The following is a 24,958-nucleotide window of genomic DNA, read 5'->3' on the forward strand; positions in this document are numbered from 1 at the left end:
GCAAAGTTCTAGGGAATTTTACATAAAGTTTTCCAGAAATCCTGATTGGAGGATTCTGGATTTCCTGCTTATTCCCTCCTGATTCCGTGAATCCTCTAACCGTGTGCCCTTGAGCAAGGCACTTAACCCTAATTGCTCCTATAAGTCGCTCTGGATAAGAGTGTCTGCTAAAGTACTAAATTGTTTATGTAAATGTATATTGTATCAAGCTGTGAGCTGATTCTCTTGCATGCTATAAAATGGGATGATGGTGGATGTTTTTTTATATGGACACCTGGATCACTGGACAAAAGAGAAATAGGATGAAGAGCTGAGTGGATTCTGAGGCTCCATTTGTCAATCGAGGGAGGATGTGGCCCATTAGGTTTCTGAGCGGCCATCTTGTTTTTATTCAACAGTTACACCAAAATACGGGTAACCTCATAAAATAATCCATTTGAGCAATGTTTCTGGTTTAATTTCTGTACGTTGAGTCACTACTGCCATTATGGTTGGTTGTTTATGACATGGGATGTAAATCACCTTACATTCTGTTCTTAGCGGAAAATAAATCCAGTCTTTAAAAAATAAATCCAGTCTTTAAAAAACAAAATCCAGTCTTCAAAAAATAAATCCAGTCTTTAAAAAACAACATCCAGTAGTTGCCCATGTAGGTCATCATGTTCTTACACAAGAACATCCACAATCATGGGTAAAGGGAGAGCATCTGTGTGTGTCTCTATGTCAGTGTGCATGTCAACGTATGTGCGCCTCCGCGTGTGTACCTCAATTTCCCTCTCTGCACCTCCATAGTGCAGCTGTGTCTCAAACTCTTGTCAGGTAATTGAATGAGCAGGGGGAAACCTGCAGTGGGAATCTTGGCGCCTGCTGTCCTTATTATCTGTAATACAACAGCTGCACTGCCTGCTCTTTGTTGTTCGACTCATGAATAGAGAAATGAATGTGGGGAATGACAGAGGTGAACACTGAGGGGAGAGACAGGGCAGCACATTTTAATCAGCCCAGATAGAACAATCACTTTTTCCACCTCTGTGGCTCAGAGGTGAATTAGCATTTAACATTCCAGGGCATGCTTGGTGACAAGGCTCTGGCGGGAAATACAACCAATAGACTGGAGTGATTTCTGAGCAGCTCTCTGATGCTTTAGATCAGTGAATGTAATATGCCCCAGGGCTTGGAGACATCATGTTTCAGGGAACCATTTTTATATGGTAGCTACTATTGTGCTGTAAGGAGTGCCAACACAAAAATGTTGGCCATACAGACGGTTGCATTCTGTGAGTGACATACCATTTAGATCGATGGTATTGTAATATATTGTTGAAAATACTTTAGAATTATTGTTCCAGGATATAATAGGTCAAATGTTGGCAGACATGTTGTCCATCTGCAAGGAGACAAAAGCTAGAAGCCTTGCTGCATTGGTTCTTAGAAACCCCAGCCTCTGATTAAATCTAGATTCCTCAATAGCCCTGTCCATGGTGCTGAATGGAACCTCCCTTTTATCAGATTACACACAGGCACCAGCGCCCAACAGCTCATCCATTACAATCATTGATTGACAATGCCATTCATGAAGCCCATGTCATGATGAGTGCAAATTAAAGTCACATCATTGGAGCATTCGAGCAAGATGGGTTTGTGTAAGATTCAGACACTGGGCTAATGGACAAATTTGAAATGGATATCTGCGGGATAATGTGAAGAGAAATATGGTTTGATAGAGATTTTGAGACCTTTTTATATTCTGTTTCATATCTGGCAACCCAAAATGATTTGACCAGAAAGGGAGCCAATAGTTATTCAGGGTGAGCCCCCTTTCTTCAAGATCTGCAATCTTACTTCACCTGTAGGTGGTGCAATAAAATAGGAAGACTGTGAGCTGAGTCTGAGATGAATGAAATCAGAAAGAGGTTACTTCTGAGTAAATGCTTTAAGCCCATATCATCATGCTGTAAAAAATTACAATGTCTGACATTTTATTTTTGTCTGTGATTTATTCAAAGTTGCCACTTGCAGCACATTAAGGAATGATATTTTGTTAAATAGGCCTACACCAGCTACTCATAAGAATAGCACTAACATTGCAGAAACTCTGGACATGAATGATTCCCCACAACACTGAACGTCATTTTACATTTAAGAGAGAAGATCACCTTTCCAACTTTAAATCAGTCTGGGTGCTGTTTGGGCGTAGGGCACCGGGTTCTAACGATGGTCTATTTAGGGGCGGATGAAGTTTACATTATGGAAGGAAGGATGGAATGGCAGCTGTATGCTAATGATGCTCCGATCCTTCAGTGTTTTCCCTCGCGCAGGGCAGGGCGCGCCACTGAGCAAACAAGCACGTGCGTCCGCCGAAACCAAGGCCACCACACCGGCCCACGCGCTCCAGAAATGATCACGGGGAAAGAGGAACTTGTTAAAAATGCCATCAAAGCGTCTAGCCCCACGAACTACGACTAATATAACTGCCAGTTGAAACGTTCTCGAAAAAACACGGACTATAGCCAAAAGACATGACCTGTTAGCGGGCCTATAATGTGATCGTGACTGTCCTGTAGCATAGACCTAACATATATTGTGTAGTGTTATTTGTAGTGTTTATAACAATACGGCCTGATAATGGGAGAAAAACTCTCTTTAAACTCGTTAATGTTCAATGTACAAAAACATTGCCGTGTATAATTTCAGAGAGACAAAATTTGAATTGCACAAAGCTAACGGTTTGTATACAAGCAAGTGAAAACGCATCAGACCAGAGCCAACCATTCAAAAGGCGCATGTCTCAGCTAAGGATTGTGTAATTATTTGACTTGGTCATACGGCAGCTTTATGCAAATGAGGAGACCAATACCCGATGATGGAGATTCATTCTTCCCTGCAAAGAAAAAGAACGCACGCTCTGCCAAGTGGCGCATGCTCATTCATTTGAAGATATTATGATGAAACGCAGGCAAGCATATTAGACAAAAATATTCACATAGGCCTATAGTAGGCTACTATGGATTATCGGCCTTGTAAGCATACTCTCTAAACCTGATGGCTGTAAAATCCTACAGGCCTACATTTACATTTAATGTATACACAAAACTGACAATAAGTTATCTGAAAAAAACAGAATTTGACTTTGTAGGCTCCAAAACACAACACAACGTTTGCTTAATTTACATTGCCTTTTGAAATCAATGTTCAAAGAATTCAAACATGCAAGACGTATTCTGATTCACTGAAAAGGTGTTTTATCATAGCCTCCTACATGCAACTAAAAGCGAATTCATTAAATCCATTTAACCAATCTTGATTTAAAGATAGGAGACAAGAGACAATCATTTATTCGAAATGTAGCCTAAAGTTTAGAATAAACGTTTTAAAGCCAACTGATAATTCAAAAATGAAGAATACTAGGAACATGATGTTTCAAGTGATTTCAACAAGAATGGAACAATATCAAGCAAAAACAGTTTGCAAACAGTGATTGTTAGAGAGATTTTTTATTTTTATATATCGTTGCACCTGACGTCCATATCACATGCCATACATGGACAGGAGAGGCGTTCTGGAAAAGGGGTGCAGATTTAATAACCCGAGAAGCGCTGGGTGCGCGCGGGCTGACATTCGGGCTGCGGCCCTCTTTGTTTGGAGCGCTGATTACACACAGCACGCGCCTGTCCCTGGGCCAGATTGGCCGTGAGTCCTATTTCACAGGTCAAATTGCTTTTCAAACGAAAACTGCATATGCAGCGTGGACAGACGTGGCTATTATGTACCAAGACCAGAGGCCTTTCTTATTACTTATGTATGCAGTGAGATGTCTGATGTATAACTCCAGTTAAACTGCCGAGACAGACGCGTGCCCAAATAAATACATTCGTACCAAGTAATGTTTATTTAAGAAGTCCTACCTTATTTGTGTAAAATACTAACTCTCTTATCAAATATCCATAGGCAATGCCAATGTCACACACAGTTGGCACACATGTTGTCCCTTGGTCCCCTTAAGCCACAATACAACAATATGTGTCCCATTGCTTTACTATTGACACTGACATCACTTGCCCAAGTTTTAGATGTTCATGTTTTTGCCTTTTATTCTATAAATGCAAATAACACCTTGCAACTTATTTCTTGTCTTCTCAACCAGACCCCCCACCCCCACCCCTCTTCAGTCCCCATCCTAATTGTAAACTCTGATGATTGTGTTAGTGAAGGACATTTCCTTTTGGCAGCTCAGTGGCCCCCAAAGGAGAACCACAAAGCCGTGGCACGTGTGCATTTGTATAGAGAACCATCAGACCTTAAAAAGAGGAGGGCCCGGCGTGTGCCTCTCTTGGGGAGGGACCGAGCGCCCACATTAACGTAATAAACCGCAACTACATCTGCTAAGCTATCTGCACATCCTCCAACGAAATCCATCAAACACAGGCTTTGAACCCTCCCACTCCCACATCCAAATCCACTGGGATCTTCGTTTCGTCTGATTGGTTGAAGATGCGGCAACAAGGGGCGAGAACAATAGCATTATTCCGGCATAAAAAGAGTGCAGCTATGCCTTAGAGACGAAAACATTTCAGCAACACAGAGATCAATAGCTTAGCGAAAATATAAAATAGCAACCGAGGCTCCCGGTGTGACTGTAATTCCACAAACCTGGATATCATCCGAGACTTCGCCCACCTCTCCAAAGTGCTTTTCTGCCATTCGCAAAGATGCCCAAAGGATTCCTGGTAAAAAGAAACAAGAAATCAGCGCATGTTTCCTATAGGACTCGTACCGATGAGTATGAGCAGGAGCATCACATCCCAAACTTTCAGAGTCAGGTGGACTCATCTCCGCCTGTCTCTGTTGCGTCCTGTTTGGACCGTGCAGCCCCATCGCCGGACATCGCAGCAGACGCCCCGATCACCAGGCTGGATGCTGAAGCGGTTCAGTTTGGCAGCCCCGAGGCGATGTACCAAGCCCTCTACAGCCCCACACGGCCTATCAGCAAGGACCATGAGAGAATATATTACGGGAGAAGTTTCAATCTAGGCTCGCCAATATCTGCCGAGTCATTCCCGACATCTTCCTCCAACAGCAGCTTTGATAATCTCCTGTTCGCCCCCGTGGATTTGAAAATAGGCACCAGCAACAGCAACCGCAGCGGCATCACCAGCAGCATCCCGGCTACAGTCATCAGGGGCGGTACCAAGAGGCCCGCATCCGAAACTGAGCGCAAGAGCAAACCTGCATCCAAGAAACCCAAAGCCATCAGAAAACTGCATTTTGAAGACGAAATGACAACGTCTCCGGTACTTGGTCTGAAAATCAAAGAGGCTCCTGTCGACTTTAAACCCAGAACGCAGACATCGGCAGGCGGGAAGCCTTTAGGAGAGTTTGTCTGCCAATTGTGTAAGGAAGCTTACGCGGACACATTTTCTTTAGCCCAGCACAAGTGCTCTAGGATCGTGAGAGTTGAGTACAGGTGTCCTGAGTGTGATAAGATGTTCAGCTGCCCGGCTAACCTCGCCTCTCACCGGCGCTGGCACAAACCAAGAGCGCAGAGCGCAGCAGGGATACCATCTACCCAGAGAATCAAATCTGAAATGGCCAAAATGCACCCCGCTGTCAAGACCATCCCGGAGGAAGCCAAAGACTCAAGAGCCGAGCGAGTGAGTGACAGAGACACTCCAAGCCCAGGTGTGTCTGAATCGGGCTCGGAAGATGGTTTATACGACTGCCAATATTGTGGGAAAAGATTTAAGCGTCAAGCATACCTAAGAAAACATATTCTGGGACACCAAGCCTTGCAGAATAAAATGTTCAAGGACCACGCGTTTCAAAACAGCGACGGAGTGGAAGAGCAGGTGCCAGTGTCCACCTCATCCTCAGAGGAAAACCCAAACCAAAGTCCCCTGAATCTGAGCCCCGTGGACTGCCTTCTCTGCCCCGTTTGCGGGGAGAATTTCCCCAACAGGGCCAGCCAGGAGAGACACCTGCGTCTCATGCACTGCTCCCAGGTGTATCCCTGCAAGTATTGCCCTGCCACTTTCTACAGCTCACCCGGACTCACGAGGCACATCAACAAATGCCATCCGTCGGAAAACAGGCAGGTGATCCTGCTTCAAATGCCCGTGCGCCCGGCTTGCTGAACACAAGAAAACGCGTGCCTTGGACCGGAGCGTTGAAAAAAAGTTATTTACCTAGATTACTGAAAGACAGGGCAACTTGGTGTTTAGATTTGTGTGTTTGATGAGAGGTATTCTATCAATGCCAATCAGCTGGTTGTTGAATGCTTATCCATTCCTTGAATATAAAAATAGGCATATATTTTGCGATTTTTCTCAAATGAGTTTATCGAAAGAAAACAAAGCGTTAGTTTGACTGTTAAATGTATTTTTCTAGGACAGCTGCAGAGGTGCTCAAGTAATAGCTTCTAGACCTAAGAACTGTTTCATTTGATATGGGTATTTTCTCCCATAAAAGCCTTTTAATTCACCGACTGTGAATTTCTGTATATCATTAAACTTTATGTTAACTTATGAATTACAGGACAGACTTATCAACTTTGTCTTAAAAACCTAAAACGATCGAAACCTTTCCCTTTAGTAGAACCACAAATGCCTTTAGAATATAAGCACACCAAAACTCTGCTGTATAACTGCCTTAAAAAACTCAACATAATAATGGTTGTTTTCGTTTAGAATGCGGGCACATATTTTATTATTAATTGTTGCAATATTGTTTAATCATAATAGTTGTATTTATGTATTTATTTATTTATTTATTCTATTTGCAATTATCTTATGTAATGTATTGTTGTGTTGTGTGATTATTCTGTGGTTGTTCTGGCAGTTCACATGTTGTAGCCAAATGTTATGTCAAAATTATGAGTTGTGATAATTGTCGTGGACCGGTCTAAATCTTCAATCTCCACAGCTCTTGTAAAACGTAAAGCTCTTACCTTAGATGCAATCTTTTTCTATGAACAGGTTATTTTCTTAAATGTTGGCTTTTATAGCGCTTTGATTGTATGTGTACACTGTTGTCTCCAATTATCCATCGAAATAAAAACGATATTTTCAAAATGAAACCATTTATTTAGCTCTAGTTTGACATTGACTGTCTGAAAGATACCAAGCCTACATCACCCATGTTTGCCAGCCCTGACGTCCAGTGATATACCTACAATAAGAAAATAAAGTACCAGGCTATAGGGAAGTATCAATTAAACTTGTCTGAAAGAATTTTCTGATCTTTACAAGAGAAAACAATGACATTTTGAAATATGTAAATTAAATATAATGAACATCCATCTGGGTAAAAACTCAAAAGGCACAATGTTAATCTGAATTATTCTGGATACACTTGGAGGGAAAAGGTTAAAGTTGTCTTGAAAATCATTCCTATTCTTTCCATTTCCCCCCTTGTCTTACACAACAAAATATTACACATTATTTCCCTCAGCTTCTCAACATTCATTCACTCGCCTATTTAATCAAATATTTAGGTTAAAACTCAAAATCAAACTTAGGTGTGGCCTACACAAGTGGCTAATTAGTAAAGGATGAGTAATAGCATAATTACCATGGACACTCAAGCCAGGATGCAGGCCTACTCCCTGTGGGTGCATCATTTCTACAATGAGTGTCTGGACGAGGGACTAAAACGGGTACACACTGACATCAAGTACAGAGACATTCCAAGTTGGTCTGCTCTGAACATTACGATCTAATTCCTCATCTACCCTTTTGAGGTTTCATTGAACTATAGACAACAATCCTGATGCCTGCAATGTCCTGTAGGAAACTGAAAATATGCCTTATTTATTGTCAATTTACCATTGCTATGATTTGCTATGATGATTCATGCCACACATGATCATAAAGTAGTGTCTCAGAAGACCTGGTTTGGTTACCATGAAGAAGAGACAGAGAGCACTTAGCTTCCAGTCATACAGTATATTGCCATAATGCCTGGTCAGAACATGGCAGCAGGACAGAGGTGATGGCCACCCAACTCACCCATAGATCAGAAGGACATTTGTCTTCTCTAAAGGAGACTCCCAAGAGTTCGATTTTCCTTTTTAAATGGCTGTCTGACAGTGTAGGCTAAGCCTCTGAACAGCCAGGTCCACATTCACTCCCCATGACAAGAGAGAAAGAACTTCCAGAATAATTTGTGTGGCTTCAGCCAGCCCACGAGGGGTTAATGATCATTGTTGGGTCATGACTGTGGATGCTGTCATGTAGTTCACTGATGAGGACAGGCTTCTAGGGAAGAGTCCGTCTACTCTACTTGACTATGGTGTAAGACACACTTCCTGCTAATGAGAAGAAACAGACAGGATATACAGTGTGTGGAACTTTTGACATGTGACGATGTCAAAATAGACTCTTCTCACATAACACATACCCCATATCATAATTCGTCTGCTTTCATAACTTGCGAATATTCAATCACATAATGTAGACAAATGCAGAAGTTTTATGTGACCCAAAGGAACAGGTTCAGGCCAGATAGGCAGGTGCACTCACGCAGCTCCAATTATCGCCAAGTGCTCGTCTTCAGTCTCTAGCCATCCTACCAGCCAGGGCAGAAGTAATGTAGGTGCTGTAGATTTTGCACTTGTACCTTCCGGTGAGTTCCCATTATCCTAGCCTCCTCCCCTCCTGGAGCAGCAGGGGGGCAGATGGGAAGGGGTCAGGTTACCCCTGCTGCTGCTGGGCCAGCGTAAAAAAACAACAGCACCATTATGTCATCCCCCACCCCATCAAAACTCCCGAAAAACGGAAGTGAGAACTCCGCTTAGGTGTCTTTCTAGGCCTGCTATATTAGGCTAGCGTTACTATAACATGGTTAGGTAAGTGCCCATCTCTGTAACGACAGTTTTAAAGGAAATCTACTTCTGCTCCACTGCTATTCAAATCAATAGACCCAAACAAACAACACACAAAGAATATGGAGAATTTCAAATTGATTTAATGAAATATTTTCGATTTTCACATTTCTAATAAAGATAGCATGACTTCTGCCATTAAAAACAGTTTGATATGTTAACAAGTAAAGATGAAATCGTCCTCTTCCTCTTATACAAAGATTATATTACAGGCATTAATATATGTATATTCATAAGGACTGGAGCCCTCAATTTGACACAATGTACAGGATTCCTAAACCAAAATCTAGAATTGACACTAAATCTGTTGCTTTACATGAGTTGAACCAGTCTGAGTAAGACACAATCCTTACCCTGGTCCAAACAACACCTTAGGCCCATATTCTCCCATATATAACAGGGATCCCATCCACAACATCAAATCTACAATCTAAACTCCATAAGAAGATCAGTAAAATTATCTGGGTAGTTCTTTACAGTGGCTATTGGGAAAGTGAGAGCATTGATCTGACTCAGGTCAGTATTTGCATACATTCTTCAAATGCACAAAACAGACTTCAATCTCTCTAAACAAACTCGACATTCATGCCTCCTATGTTATTAATCACTGCTTGGGAAAGAAAGACACAAAAAAACGAGAGAACAAAATGAAAGAAAATGGAGATGTACAGGTAAGGTAAAGTAGTGCAACAGACGGACAGTGTTGCAGCTCGTGTAGAGCCCTCCATCATGTGTATGTAACACCTGGCTTCCATGGCAACCTAAAGCGGCAGGTTTGGGTGGGAGGAGGAGGGGGCTTGGGTAGCACAGAGTCAACCTGCCTATTGCTAGGAGGGTCGCCAGAGCTCAGCGCTGGTATGCCTTCTAACTCCCCAACCCCCACCGGCCTCATGAGGTTACTCATGGTGCATCATGGGAAAGAGAAGGTGGCATTTGTTTCCAATTCCGAGAGAAAAGAGCACCTCCTCAAATAAACAAAGTGGGCCAAACCCAGTCAATCTGTTCATATAAAACGCTTGTGAGGACTAGGACAAGACACTGACCTTTACAGTCAAATGGGGGGGACACTCTCCCTCTAGTTAACAGAGATGTGAGACAGGAAGGCAAAGCTAGCTGTCCACGTTTTGCTTCTTGGAATGAAAAAAACCCTAAATAAATCAAATTATGTCTAACAGTGGTAGGGTCTAGGAATGGATATTGGTGGACATATTACACAGGCACTGCAATAAGCTCCTTCAGAAATACACACACACACACACACACACACACACACACACACACACGGGGTTAAGATTCACCTGAGGCTCCGGCTACTTCTTCCTCTAAACAGCACATGTATACATTATACAACACAACAGCAAAAAGAAGTCTTCAAATATGACTTTGCATGCTCTCACACACTGAAACAAACACATCAAATAAAATGTAAAGCAATTTACATCCAAGAATAAAGAGAAAAACATTCAATGCTAGTTTTCAATGACAGTGAGTGCAAAATATCATCTGTAGGGACATTGGAATGTCATATTTGTAGCTTTACAAGACATCAAGAAAATTATAGCAGAGGAAGAGACAGATGGAATTTATTGGATTACAGATTATGAACCCAGGTTAAACAATCCTACACAGGGCAACATCACTAAACAATTACAAATGCAGTATTTTCTCATTTCCAGCAGAGTTGCATAAATCAAAGCATGACAAAATCCATCAGAATCCATTTAAAAAGGACATTAGAGAGATAGAAAAACAAAAACAAGCTTCGATTCACCTCAGGTTGGAAAGACATCATTGATTGTCCACTCCAGGTTCATAACTATTAAAAACAGACTCCTACTGCACCCACTCACAGCACTCCGTAAACAGGAATTGTGGTACGGTACAGCATTATGCTAGAGCAGCACCTCCTATGACGCAGTCCTTCCTCCTCTCCACAACAAGAGGATGAGTATGACCCAGACAGACAGACAGGCTTCCATGGCTCAAGACCCAGGACAAAACAACAAACCAAACAACAACATCACCCTTAAAAATCACCCTGTCCTGTCAACAGCATTGCAAGACTATCATCAGTGTTTCACACAGCAGGATCACAAGGGGGGTCAATGAGAAAATCAAAAGGCTGACATATCAAAATGCATATGGACGATGAGAAATGTTTTATTACAGTATATATTAACTATATATGCGCAGCTGCTTCTCTTCACAAGAATACAATCTATGACAGTCTCCCATTTCTCTAGCATTTCAGCCTCTTAGAGTTTTCCTCTACAGCAGTGTCAACTACCAGCTCAACAGCTATGGCATGAAAAAACAAAATTGAAATGTTCATGATAGGTGGACTTCAAGTCTCCTAACATGATCTTTCACTCCAGTCCCTGGCTATACATACCTCGTTTTATCACTGTACTGAGTAGTGCTATTTATCAGTTATAAATTAAAAAGGAAGCTTTGATTCTTCCAAAACAAAGTGCAGCCACATTGGAAAAAACATCAATAGCTTCATCTCAAATATGCAGTTCAACAGCAAAACAACTGGAAGTGTATCAAAGAATCAATAATTGCCACAAATTAAAATGTGCAATATGCTCCATTTAAATGTTTAAACAACACACACAAAACAAAACAAACAAAGCACACCCCCAAACTGTAGTCATTAGGGGCCGGTATGACGGTTTAAAACAGGACCGGTAGTGAAGGCCAAACGGGAGGTTTTGGGGGTGGGTTGGGCGAGAGAGCTCAGTTGGAGGATTTGCTTATGGCGCTGGCTGATCGGCGGAGTTTTCCGGAAACTCTGTTTTTTGTGGCACGGGGCATCGTGGGAGAGACCTGGTCCACATGGTCCGTTCCTACGGAAACACTGAGCTCAGCACTCGTGCTGCCACTGAGGGAGCCTGGAGAGAGAGAGAGGGGATAGAGAGAAAAAAAGAGGGGATAGAGGGGGAGAGATAGGGGGGAGAGATAGAGAGAAGTGGTGAGACGTGGCAGGCATACATGGGGATGTTAAGACATGGCATACTCCAACATGCTCTGACTGTCATGCACGTGAACGCACCCCCGGCACCCCAAACCACTTACTCACTCTAGGGTCGAATTTATAATACCAAAAACAGAACAGGTGTACAGATTGATCCACTTGACCCTTGAGTTCATCACAGTTTTAAAAGTGACACGTGTGGGACTAGGTCAAGCAGCATACACATTCAGATTCAATGTGAACATGTCTTCATCACATGCCTTGGCTGACTAGAGGCTGCTAAGTGAGAGATGCTGAATATGTATTTGGGATGGCACATGCTTGCATGAGTAGGAAAAAGAGAACATATATTTTAAGCCATGTGGTTCTAAGAATAAAATTGTCTTTGTTGTTCAACATAAAGAGGATAGATTTTTCAACACTTGAAATGTACTGTAACAGAAAAAAACAATATCATGTTAACCTAGACAGGCATGTCATGATCATGTGGAGGGTGTCCTTTGTTAAACATTGTGGATCCCGAAGAAACAATCAAAGAGGTTGCTAGCAGTGATAAGTGAGGGTGAAAAGCCAGAAAGAGCAACTATATTGTGTACACCCCCTCCTCTCTCCTCCCCAACTCCCCATCCCATCTTTGCGATGCATCGAGTTTAAAAAAACTTTCCTACTATGTTAAGATGGCACCTGGTTGCTTATTTTCAAGATGGCACCTGGTTGCTTATTTTCAAGATGGCCCCTGGTTGCTTATTTTCAAGATGGAACCTGGTTGCTTATTTTCAAGATGGCCCCTGGTTGCTTATTTTCAAGATGGAACCTGGTTGCTTATTTTCAAGATGGCCCCTGGTTGCTTATTTTCAAGATGGAACCTGGTTGCTTATTTTCAAGATGGAACCTGGTTGCTTATTTTCAAGATGGCCCCTGGTTGCTTATTTTCAAGATGGCACCTGGTTGCTTATTTTCAAGATGGCACCTGGTTGCTTATTTTCAAGATGGCACCTGGTTGCTTATTTTCAAGATGGCACCTGGTTGCTTATACTCAAGATGGCACCTGGTTGCTTATTTTCTTTCTCTGAAGCATCTCAAGTTCCTATAGCTAAAAGGGACAGCAGATGGCTGCAGTAACACACACCCAGCCCAGTGGACACAAGCATCACTGACTTCCACTCATTCAGAGGGAGAGGGGTAGGGTTAAGGCTGTGTGTTTGTTTATCTTCATTATGCATATGAATAGAACAGAGGAGGGCTGTGAGTAAACGTGTGGGCAGGCCTAACCCAAGTCCAACCCTACAAGCACAGTCTAACTCCAGAATTCCACTACTTTGCACTTCGACTATTCCACCACTAGAACAAACAACTTCCCACTGGCCCTGACAAGCCCCACCCTCTCCTATAGTAATGGCGTGATGGAGAGGGGCAGGGCAGGGTAGCTGGGGAGTGGGCCGCTGGGCCACAGATAACCCTCTCAGATAAAGGCCCATACAGACCTTATATTTACTAACTCCCCCAGTATGCTGCCTAGCACCCACCCATGCAGCAGACACGTCTATCGACAGAGGGCTCGGTACAGTACCCACTAAACAATGACAATAAACGTGTTTTAAATTGCAACACTTTAGTTGCATATATGATATCATATGTGGAAATGACACAAATTTAAGTTGAATATTAAAACTAAACATTCACAATTAGTTACTAGGGTGAAACAAAATCTCCCAAAACTTGAGTTGGCCGTGCCTGGCTGGTAAATCATAACGCAAGTTCATTCCACTCTCAGCTCCCCCTATACAGCTAGACTGACAGAGGCCATGGTGTGTCAGAGACCTGCACACCCTGCCTCTCATTTAAGATCCTTTCATACTCAGAGTGTGAGGTGAGAGAATGAGAGAGAGAAAGAGAAGGGCGAGAGAGGGGAGAAAGAGAAGGGAGAGGAGACAGAGGGGAGGGGAGACAGAGAGGATAGAGAGAGAGATCTAGAAGGTGAAAAAAACAAAAGGGAGTAAATGGGCCTCATCCCCATTGGTCCCCTGCAGCAATTCAAACAAAGCTTCAATGACAAAGCCGTTTTCTTCCAGTACGGCAGGTGTTAATGTCACACTCTGCCCCAAGCCAACAGCCACACTCGGACAGGAGTGAAGAGGAGAAAAAAGGACAAAGATAAAGGAAGATACCGCTGGGGAGAGAAAGACAAAGGCGTGTGGCGTGACATGCAGAAGCACAAGCAGAAAGAAGTGTGTACATATTGCTCATGCTGCTACTTAGTTGGGTGCTAATTGTCCGAACCGTGCAGCATCACTCGCAATTACCAGCCTGGCTAAACAGAGAATACAACCCCCGTACAGCATTATATCACCACCCCGTACAGTGTTATACCACCACCCCATACAGCGTTATACCACCACCCCATACAGCGTTATATCACCACCCCATACAGCGTTATATCATCACCCCATACAGCGTTATATCACCACCCCATACAGCGTTATACCACCACCCCATACAGCGTTATATCACCACCCCATACAGCGTTATACCACCACCCCATACAGCGTTATATCACCACCCCATACAGCGTTATATCACCACCCCATACAGCGTTATATCATCACCCCATACAGCGTTATACCACCACCCCATACAGCGTTATATCACCACCCCATACAGCGTTATATCACCACCCCATACAGCGTTATATCATCACCCCATACAGCGTTATATCACCACCCCATACAGCGTTATACCACCACCCCATACAGCGTTATATCACCACCCCATACAGCGTTATACCACCACCCCATACAGCGTTATATCACCACCCCATACAGCGTTATATCATCACTCCATACAGCGTTATATCACCACCCCATACAGCGTTATATCAACCATCCTTCATAAAGCGGTAGGTAGGTGGGTAAAAAAAGTGTGTTAGTACCAAATAAAGGAGAAACCAGAGAGGATGAGTAAACGGGAGAGCGAGGCCTTTGGGTGACACACGAGCTTCTGGTCGGCGCTCGGGGCTTACCTTCTTCAATTACCGCAATGACACCTTTAACATTGTTTCATCTAAAAGAAAAACAGACAGTAGAGCGTCACATTAAGACAAAGTCACACAACACAGCCCTGCTGTAGACAGTCAGTCAGGGAGGGTACTAGGGAAGGGAGATGACGGCGACATCCAGAAAGCCTGTGTGGTGGTATGTCGTTGGTTATTGTCACTGTGAGGATCAAAGTCATACAAGACATAAAGCATTTAATATGTTAAGAGACAGGGACAGTTTTCAGAAATATAGAGGGCCTCTTGAAAGTTGGTTTGAGTTTGTTCCATGCCTTTAAAAATCTGTCCAGCCAATATTCAAAGGGGTAAATGATTTCTGTAACTTGACATCACATAGGTTGGTATGACTGCTTATTATAAAATGTGTATATGTTGGACAGATCATAGAGCAGGAACAGACTGGATTATCAGAAACGCTTCTCAACCAGTTCAACACCATGAGATAAAGAGACCAGTAAAATGTAACAAAACATGATAGACAAAATTGTGTGCAACACCAATACAGGCACAGGTTTCTCCAGAGTTGTGGCAAGAGTCTGCTCCACAGTAGAGTAGACATCAACAGTCATTTAAACCAGTGTGCCTGGCAGCTCCTTGACTAGTTGACACTCTCTGACACATAGTAAAAGTTAGAGGGTCTTCTGTTGCCATCAGATGAAGCTGTAGAGGTATGAGAAGGTGAAGAGCTGCTGTCTCTAGACAGAGTGGTTTAGGGTCAGAGAAGGAGGCCTGTCTGGGGGGGGGTGAGAGCTCTTCAGTCCCACGGACTGTCTGGATCCATTGAAAGATTTGAAGAGCGAGAATCTCCCTCATTGTTGACTCTTGTAGCTATGTTCATTTAACCCAGGGATGGGCATCTTTGATGGGGTGGGGGCCACAAAAAAACTGAACTCAGTTGCTCGCGGGTCTGTGTACCAATGTGTGCAGTGGTGTGTGTGCAGTGGTGTAAAGTACTTAGGTAAAAATACTTTAAAGTACTACTTAAGTAGTGTTTTTAGGCATCTGTACTTTACAATTTATATTTTTGACAACTTTTACATTTACTAAACTACATTCCTAAAGAAAATGTACTTTTTACTCCATACATTTTCCCTGACACCCAAAAGTACTCATCACATTTTGAATGCTAAGCAGGACAAGAAAATGGTCCCATTCACGCACTTATCAAGATGGTCCCATTCATGCACTTATCAAGGTCATCCCTACTTCCTCTGATATGGTGGACTTATTACTAAACACAAATGCTTTGTTTGTAAATTATGTCTGAGTGTTGGCGTGTGCCCCTGGCTATCAGTAAATTAAGAAAAGAAGATCTTTCTGTGTGGTTGGCTTAATATAAGGAATTTGATATGATTTATACTTTTACTTCTGATACTTAAGTATCAAAAATACATTTTAATTGGTAAAATATATACATTAAAAAAAAGTATATTTAAAACCAAATACTTTTACTCAAGTATTATTGTGCTGGCTGACTTTCACTTGTCATTTTCTGGAATCTTTACTTTTACTCAAGTATGACAATTGGGTACCCCCCCCCTCCACCAAATTACAAGCAAAATATTTAAGCAGCCCTCCTCTTGACAGTGGAAAGAAAAGTTCTACCTTTTGGAGTTAAATCGTGCAATTCTACACATTTTCCCATGGTGAGTAGAGAAAATGTTACAATATTAGAACTCATTTCATGCAATTCTACTCATTCCATGGGGCAGACAGGACAATTTGCAGTTTTACAGCTAATTCCCTGCAATTCTACACATTTGTCTATAGGGTGGAGAGAAATGTTTGCGGGTTTTATTATGATATCTGAGTGAGACCGACCAACAAAATTGAAAATGGGGGCCCTAAGTTTACTAAGCCACTATAATAACTTACAAATCTAAATATTTTTTACTGACATGGGCTAATTGAGTGACTGACAAACTGCTGATGCACAACCACATTTCCAAATTGCGCCTTGTGTATTCTGCTATTCTTACTCTCTACAGTAATTTGAGACCCTGACTGAGTCCATCCCCCTGGCCCAAAAAAAGAAACTTCAACATATCAGTGTGAACAAACACTCAAACCACATAAACAACACGGACAGTAGACACACACTGCAGGGCCACAGCGGGGAGGATGGGGGTAATCTACTGTAGGTTAGAGATGACTCATGCAGGAGGAAGTGGGATATTAGAACTGTCCGGGGTCAGGGTGCAGGTTAGTATGATTGATGGTCTCTGAGATGGTGTAGCTGTGGTGTCAAAGGTGAAGGTCAGGTTAAGGTGGAGGGTGGGCAATGGGCATCATGCCTAGTAGAGGAAACAGGCAGAAGTCTTACAGTCCAGCTTGGCCCAAGGGTACTCCATGTCCCAAACCATCCCCGGCCAACGCCGGCACGCTGCACGTCATGGATGACATATTAGTGGAGCAATGAACCTAAGCAGGGGTGTTGACAAGCACACACACTCACACTGCAGCAGCATATGAAACATGAGACACAGGCACGACAAAGACACATGAGAGGGCAACAGCCAATCACTGTATTACTAGACACCAGCACATCTGAGAAGGGTGACAATGAGAGCAGCTTTTTAAGTCTGAGGTCACAGACACAACAAAGGGACAAAACTAAGCAGCCTTCTGTGATTATATATCAGTGGCCATGTGTTGATGCATAGAACCATACACAGGATATAAACAGACTAAATATTAGAGAACATAAATGTATTGTACACTATCCACTCGGCCGCTGTAAATACAGGAAAACATGTTGACAAAAAAGACATTAAAAAATATATAAAGAACCACTTCTCAGAAAAATGCCTGGTTTATCACTGGAAGAAGCTGTGAGCACCTGTATCTGTGTGTACTAGGATTTAACCTCCCCCTTGTTTAGAAGATTGCCAGGTGAAGTCTGCATGCAGACCTAGAGTGATTCCTGAAATTGCCCTGCATCTCTGTGGTGTGGTACTGTGGCTAAAAACAGCTGATGTAGAGGACCAGCTGATTCCAAAATAACACGTCCTGGTCACACGGTCACGACAGACAGAGCTAGCCCAAAAAGCCCAAAAAGAATGTTTGCCCATCTATTTGTATATTCATCAATTTGTATAGATGTTCCAAATTCATTTCCACAGGATTAAAGAGGGTGATTAAAGTAGGTCTTGTTGTTATGTCTGCTCTCATCAGACACAGCGGATGCACCACGCTGTGAAACCAATCCTCATTTAACAATAAGAGAAAATAATCATTTATTGTCTGGTCAGACTAACCTATGATCCCATAATCACAAAGAGGACTCAATCAGCCCAACCAGCTATCCTTCTCCTGCTCCACTACAAATAACACACACCAGCAGAGAACAGATGAATGCCCCACACACAAGATTCTCTCTCCCATTTCCTCTCGCTCTCCCCTTTCTCTCATCCCCTCTCTCCCTGTTCCCCTCTCCCTACAGAATACTCCCTGTTTAGTATTATGGTTGATGAAAGGTCAATAGAGGTCAGTTTCGTTTTTTTACACCTCTGCAGTAAAGGGAGTTGACTGTAATTACATTAATAGATCAGGCTGCCTCTGCCAGTCTGCCTATCAGACTACCTCCTGCCTCTGCCAGTCTGCCTATCAGACTACCTCCTGCCTCTGCCTATCAGTCTACCTCCTGCCTCTGCCTATCAGTCTACCTCCTGCCTCTGCCTATCAGACTACCTCCTGCCTCTGCCTATCAGACTACCTCCTGCCTCTGCCTATCAGACTACCTCCTGCCTCTGCCTATCAGACTACCTCCTGCCTCTGCCTATCAGACTACCTCCTGCCTCTGCCTATCAGACTACCTCCTGCCTCTGCCTATCAGACTACCTCCTGCCTCTGCCTATCAGACTACCTCCTGCCTCTGCCTATCAGACTACCTCCTGCCTCTGCCAGTCTGCCTATCAGACTACCTCCTGCCTCTGCCTATCAGACTACCTCCTGCCTCTGCCTATCAGACTACCTCCTGCCTCTGCCAGTCTGCCTATCAGACTACCTCCTGCCTCTGCCAGTCTGCCTATCAGACTACCTCCTGCCTCTGCCAGTCTGCCTATCAGACTACCTCCTGCCTCTGCCAGTCTGCCTATCAGACTACCTCCTGCCTCTGCCAGTCTGCCTATCAGACTACCTCCTGCCTCTGCCAATCTGCCTATCAGACTACCTCCTGCCTCTGCCAGTCTGCTTATCAGACTACCTCCTGCCTCTGCCAGTCTGCTTATCAGACTACCTCCTGCCTCTGCCAGTCTGCTTATCAACCCTGCCTTCTGGGACTGCTCGCTGAAATCTGGACCACACACACACATACTCACACAACATACACACACGTATACACACATAGAGACATGTTCGTACGCACGTAGCCAAGACACACACACAATAACAGATTAAGTTTCCAGTCATGACAATAAAAGTACACAGGTTTCCAATTGTATCAGTGCATGAGAGCATCGCTGTACTGATTGGATGTTAGCGGTGTTGTTGTTGTTATAGACCCATCAGATCTAGGCCAAGCCAGGGCAGGAAGAGGAGACATTGTTTAATGAAGTCCCCCTCAGTCTCCCCTCTTCCTGACCTCTGGGAGACAGCAGTGTGAACCCAGTGTTTAGCAGACTGCATATCTCTGGTACAGGTATGAACGGTCTGATAAGAGGACTGATCACATACACCGGGTTTAACCCACATTCAATCATGTATATTTCTGTCGGGCTAATTAAATGAGAGGGGGAGATAAAAACAGAGGAGGGGGTGAGATGAAACAGAACACGGAGAGACAAGGAGCAGGGCCTGACTAAGTTGCTGAGCCACGGTAAAGTCTTTGATGCTGCTGCTCAGACAGTGTGGAGAGAGCTTGGCCCTGCTGCCTTTGATATTCATCAGAGTGTGGGTGTGAGGAGACAAGGACCAGGACATAGAGATGGAGGGGTCTGAAGAGGAGGGCTAACAGGTGTGCTGCTGTGGAGTAGAGGAGGAAGTGGAGGAGCAGAGTAGGATTCTGACCTGTCCCACTCATTGGGTAGTAGCTGGTTGAAGGGGAGAAGACCTGCGAGGCAAAGTCCTCAAAGGTCATGACCTCCCGGTGGTTCTGCACGATGGCCTCCAGGTAAAGCGCACGCTCCTCATAGCTGGGGCCAGGGTTAAGGAAAACCACAGCGAAGAGACGTAGAAAAAGGCTGACTTATACAGCCCAATGAAACTAATAAAAACTCAATGGAAAAAGTAAATTGAGACAAAACATCAACACAACACATTAAGAAGCTACATAAGAAAGACAGAGACAAAGGCAGCATCAGTGGACAGAGGAGTAGTAATAACCAGACCACTGTAGCAGGCAGAGGACAATCAGACTGGCCACACAGCCACAAATGGGAAAGCAGTCAACAAATAAACACACACTACAGGCATGACGCTCCCCTTGCCGGCCCCCATTCCTGGGTGCTAGAACAGAACCCCTGCTGGAGGCATTCATACGCTCTCAGACATCCCTCCCTCCCTCCATGCTACCCGACAGGGGGGAAATTGGAGACATTTGAAATTCAGAGTGCCAAGCAGGTAGAGCAATCTGGTGCTGGATGGATAGTCAGTCAGTCAGGTTAGAGCATTGGGAATAACAGAAAGGGGTCAAAATGCCTGCCACACTTACTATGCTAGCTGTCTCTTTCTACCTTCTTGATGACTGCGCCTAACAAATTGCCAGTCAAGAATGGACCCAAACAGGCCTTTACTATAGCCCCGCTCTAGCCCCCACTCTAGGAACCCACTGGGCCAATCCCCTCTCATTAAGGGACTGCTGCCTGTGGTGAGGTTGTTGCTAAGGCCCCTCTGGTAGAACAGTGGAGAGAAGAAGGGTTGGGACTGGAACTGGGCTTTACTGGGAATGTGTATGCGCTGTGCTGGACTAAGTTTGGTTGGCTAAAATGGACTGGATGCGCTAAGATGGAACGGACTGGGCACATGCTGGCACAGCAGGGGTTGAGGCAGGCATGACGAATAGCTGAAAGGGAGCCGTTTCAAACTGAGGCTGACAGGCACCTGAGCCTAGGGCCTAGGGCAGCCTGAGGACAGGCAAGCTGCTCACCACACAGAGGGAGGGAGGAAGACAGAAAGAGCGGGAGAGAGAACAGTCTGGCTGAAACCATGAAGCTCAAACCCATGGAATACAGGCAACCCAAAAACATGGGTTAAGATCACCTGAGCTGTGGGTGAGGATGCCAGTGAGGCTGCACTGTCATCTTCTCCCTGCCCCCAGATGCAGCTGACTCAACCAGGAGAGAGGACATCACAGGCTGGGTTGCCATGGCAACTGAGGTCACAGCACAACATGCAGGTCATATCACGGGTTTTATGAATGTACATTGAACAAAAATATAAACGCAACATGTAAAGTGTTGATCCCATGTTTCATGAGCTGAAATATCCCAGAAATGTTCCATAATTTGTTTACATCCCTGTTAGTGAGCTTTTCTCCATTGCCAAGATATTCCATCCACCTGGCAGGTGAGGCATATCAAGAAGCTGACTAAACAGCATGATAATTACACAGGTGCACCTTGGCCACTCTAAAATGTGCAATTTTGTCACAACACAATGCTACAGAAGTCTCAAGTTTTGAGGGAGTGTTCAATTGGCATGCTGACTGCGGGAATGTCCACCAGAGCTGTTGCCAGAGAATCTTATGTTCATTTCTCTACCATAAACTGCCTCCTTGAATGCACAAAAATACCATGAGGAGATCCAGAGGCCCATTGCGAGTCCTTTTAAAAATATATATTTGACCAACAGATGCATATCTGTATTCCCAGTCATGTGAAATCCATAGATTAGGGCCTAATGAATTTATTTTAATTAACCGATTCCCTCGTATGAACTGTAACTAAGTAAAATCAATGGAATTGTTGCATGTTGCGTTCATAATAGAGAGAGAGAGAGATGGGGGAGGACAACGAGAGAGGAGAGAGAAAGACAGAAGAGAGGCGGAAAGGAAAGAGAGAGGGAGGAAAGAGAGAGCGAGAGAGAACCCTAGTCTACTGGGTCAACAGAGACATATGGTTGTCCATTATCAGAGATGCAGATGACTGTGGCCTGTTATTGAGATTCCTAAAGCAAATATTGACTCCAGCTGGGGTGGCCGTCCACTCTCCTCTGACACACGCCTCTCCTCCACCTTGGACACTGACGCTTCCTCTATCCACGCCATCCAACGGAGAGAGGGAGCAAGGGAAAGAGATCAGGAGAGAGATGGAGGGAGAACTGATTGACTGCAATCAGTAAATGCGTGGCTTCTGTTGATTTTAAAATTGTAGCAGAGTATTCCCTAGCACAGCTCATATACAATGTGAGTGGTAACGTTGTCCCCATAGAAATGAAATTAGTGATTCTATTTTTATGGTTGTCCCCTCCCTCTATCTTTGGGTTTGTCTCTAATGACTAAGCTAGTTACAGAATGTTCCCCTGCTGCATATACATCAAGGCTGCTCCTGCCTGCCTGGCACCAAGTAATTCAATCAAGGGACATGTCCAGGACAATGATGCAAAAAGCATATCCATGTCAAGTTCACCAAACCCACAGATTTCTCACTGGGTGGCAAAACTCTCTCCCTCCACATATCCTTTGGGAATTATGCTCTCAGGTCGCTCTAAAGTGCGACCAATTTGGTTGCATATGCAACAAAATATTATATGCAACCTGGAGTTTTATTTTGAGTGCACCAGTGCGACTAAAAGAAAATTCAAGATAAAATGTACAGAGTAAGAATATTTTGCCGCGACACACTGCTTGTTTCCAGTTCCCTGGCAACGCACACCAAGCCCAGACCCTTTCACTCAAGCAGGCAGCACACAGTTCCTCCACGTTGTTTATTCCCTCAGCATGCAGTCAATTCATAAGTAGGTCCACAGTACGGAAGTCTAGAGAGGACATATGAATTTAAAAAATAGTTCCCTCTTTATGGCAAGATCACAACTTATTTATCTCATGACCACTACATAACAAAAGTTGTTTTGTCGAGATCAAGAGATAATCAAAAGTATCACGCATCATCCATTAATTTGTTCAGATACCCGATAACCACTTCATCAAGGAGCCCTGTGGCTGAGTTGATTGCAATGCGGGGCCATTTAAGCCCTGAACGATGCCTGACAGGCAGCCGTGGTCACCCAGGCAGCCGTGGTCTCCCAGGCTGCAGTGGTCTCCCAGGCTGCATGCCGCCCCCAAGACCACAGCCAATTGCATGCAGGGAACAACGCAGCTAATTTGGCTAGTCTTGTGAGCTAGCTAGTTAGCTAGGTAGACTTGTTAGCTAGATATCTAGCATGTTATCTATGCTGGTTGTTAGCTTCCATAACTGATATGTAATTATGAGGGAAACGTCATGTTTTGTGGATAATATTACAATTTACAGTGGGTAAGCTCCATTCCTGACAGGCTGATCAGATTCAAGAGGCTGATAAATCAGGATGTTTCATATGTAAGGCACCTTGCAGACAGCCTACAGGCAGCATCCTGACTTGTCAGTATCTGAGGTTGGTTTAAATGTGATCAAACTCTGAGGCTGGAATTGAATGATCAACATGTCTGGAATGGAGCTCACCCACTCTGTAAATCTAAACATTATGCATAAAACATGAAGTTTCCCTTACAATTATACACATATTAGCTATGCAAGCTAACAACCAGCACAGATAACAAGCTAGCTAGCTAACAAGACTCCCTAGTATGGCTAGCTCACTCTCTCGACTAGCTGCATTGTTTCTTGCATGCGATTGGCTGTGGTTTTAATGGTGGCACACAGCCGGGGAGACAGTGCTGCCTATCAGGCATCGTTCAGGGTTTAAAATGCCCCATGAGGACTTTTATGCCCCATGAGCTTTTAGCTCAAGGTAAGGGACATTTAGCTTGCTAACATTCTAACTTATAAACTGGTAATGAGCTCCAACCACAAATTAAAGCATGATGTTAGCATGAAATGTATCATCCCTTAGTGTAGCAATGAATAAAAACGTATGCACTGATCCACCGTGGGCTCTGCTACCTCAGCCATACTATCAATCTGTCATCAATGTATCCACACTCCTATTTATAGAGTTTATCTTGTGATCTTGACAAAACAACTTTTGTTATGTCGTGATATTGAGATAAATAAGTTGTGATCTTGACATAACAAAGGAATTTATTCACATTCCGTACTGGACTTCCCAATATAATAACGCTATTGCTAATGCTAAACGCTAACTTGCTAGCTAAATGACATAGCTCTAATGCAAGCATTAGCTCATTGCTACCAGTGGTGGTGTAGATCAGCATGTTGTTTGTGCAACGGCATGTTCTGTAACATTAATCAAATGTGATTATGCTGCCCTGGAAAACACTGACTAACACTTCGGTTTCTACCCTGTCAAAACTCCTACCTGGCTTTTTAATTAGTTTTCATGCCAAACAACACTATTCCATTGATATGATTCCAACAGTTCTCCCAAGCATTTTGGAGGCACAGCAAGGAAGGAAAAGTGATATCTTGATTAGGAGATGTGCTTCAAAAGTATTTATAGGATTCACATAGGCCCAACGTAGGCCATATCTCACTCAATAAGAAATATTTTTGTTATTTTTGTTACCAATTATTATTATTTTTATTTAGAGCCTTCCTTTATGTATGACTCTGGTTATGTGTCACTGGCTAACAACTTTGGCACTCAAAACAATTAGGCTAAATTACAAGAAGCTTGGCAGGATGAAAACACTGATATGTTTCCTCTGTATCAACGCAATACAAGTCATCCGTAGAATAACTGTCGTTTTACATTTGAACTGGAAAGTAAAAAGCGCGGTGAGGGGGCTTCCAGTGAAGCATGTTCCACCACTGTAGAAATCTCACAATATTCCCCCAAGTTCCAATGGCTGCACATTCCCTCCCATTAGAGAGAGGAGAGGAGTGGGAATGTCATTTCCATGAAGCGTGTCAGAACGCTGTGTGAGCAACTGAAAAACCTCTTCAGTCAGACGAGATTGGAAACAACCTGCAATGTAAAATAATGCTCTGACCTC

At 43.6% G+C, this 24,958-nt stretch overlaps 2 protein-coding genes across 5 annotated transcripts in view; one reads left to right on the plus strand and one right to left on the minus strand.

Annotated features, from left to right (window-relative positions):
• Positions 1–4,376: 4,376 nt before the first annotated feature.
• Positions 4,377–7,137, plus strand: LOC112261940 (insulinoma-associated protein 1a-like). The gene has a single exon (XM_042330073.1). The coding sequence runs from the start codon at positions 4,710–4,712 to the stop codon at positions 6,129–6,131; it is 1,422 nt and encodes a 473-aa protein (XP_042186007.1). The 5' UTR covers positions 4,377–4,709; the 3' UTR covers positions 6,132–7,137.
• Positions 7,138–8,943: 1,806 nt separating this feature from the next.
• Positions 8,944–24,958, minus strand: part of LOC112262184 (ral GTPase-activating protein subunit alpha-2) — a 213,533-nt gene continuing 197,518 nt past the window's right edge. For 3 of the 4 annotated variants that reach the window (XM_042330076.1, XM_042330074.1, XM_042330077.1), the window contains 2 exons: positions 19,915–20,039; positions 8,944–11,772 (listed from right to left, as the gene is read on the minus strand). In XM_042330076.1, the coding sequence (XP_042186010.1) occupies positions 11,618–11,772; positions 19,915–20,039 (280 nt within the window). In that variant the 3' untranslated portion in view covers positions 8,944–11,617. Of the gene's footprint in view, positions 11,773–14,874; positions 14,916–19,914; positions 20,040–24,958 lie in introns of all 4 variants that reach the window. The other variant, XM_042330075.1, reaches the window with a different exon arrangement.

Source organism: Oncorhynchus tshawytscha, linkage group LG11 (assembly GCF_018296145.1).
Source record: "Oncorhynchus tshawytscha isolate Ot180627B linkage group LG11, Otsh_v2.0, whole genome shotgun sequence".
In the NCBI taxonomy this organism is placed as follows: Eukaryota; Metazoa; Chordata; class Actinopteri; order Salmoniformes; family Salmonidae; genus Oncorhynchus; species Oncorhynchus tshawytscha.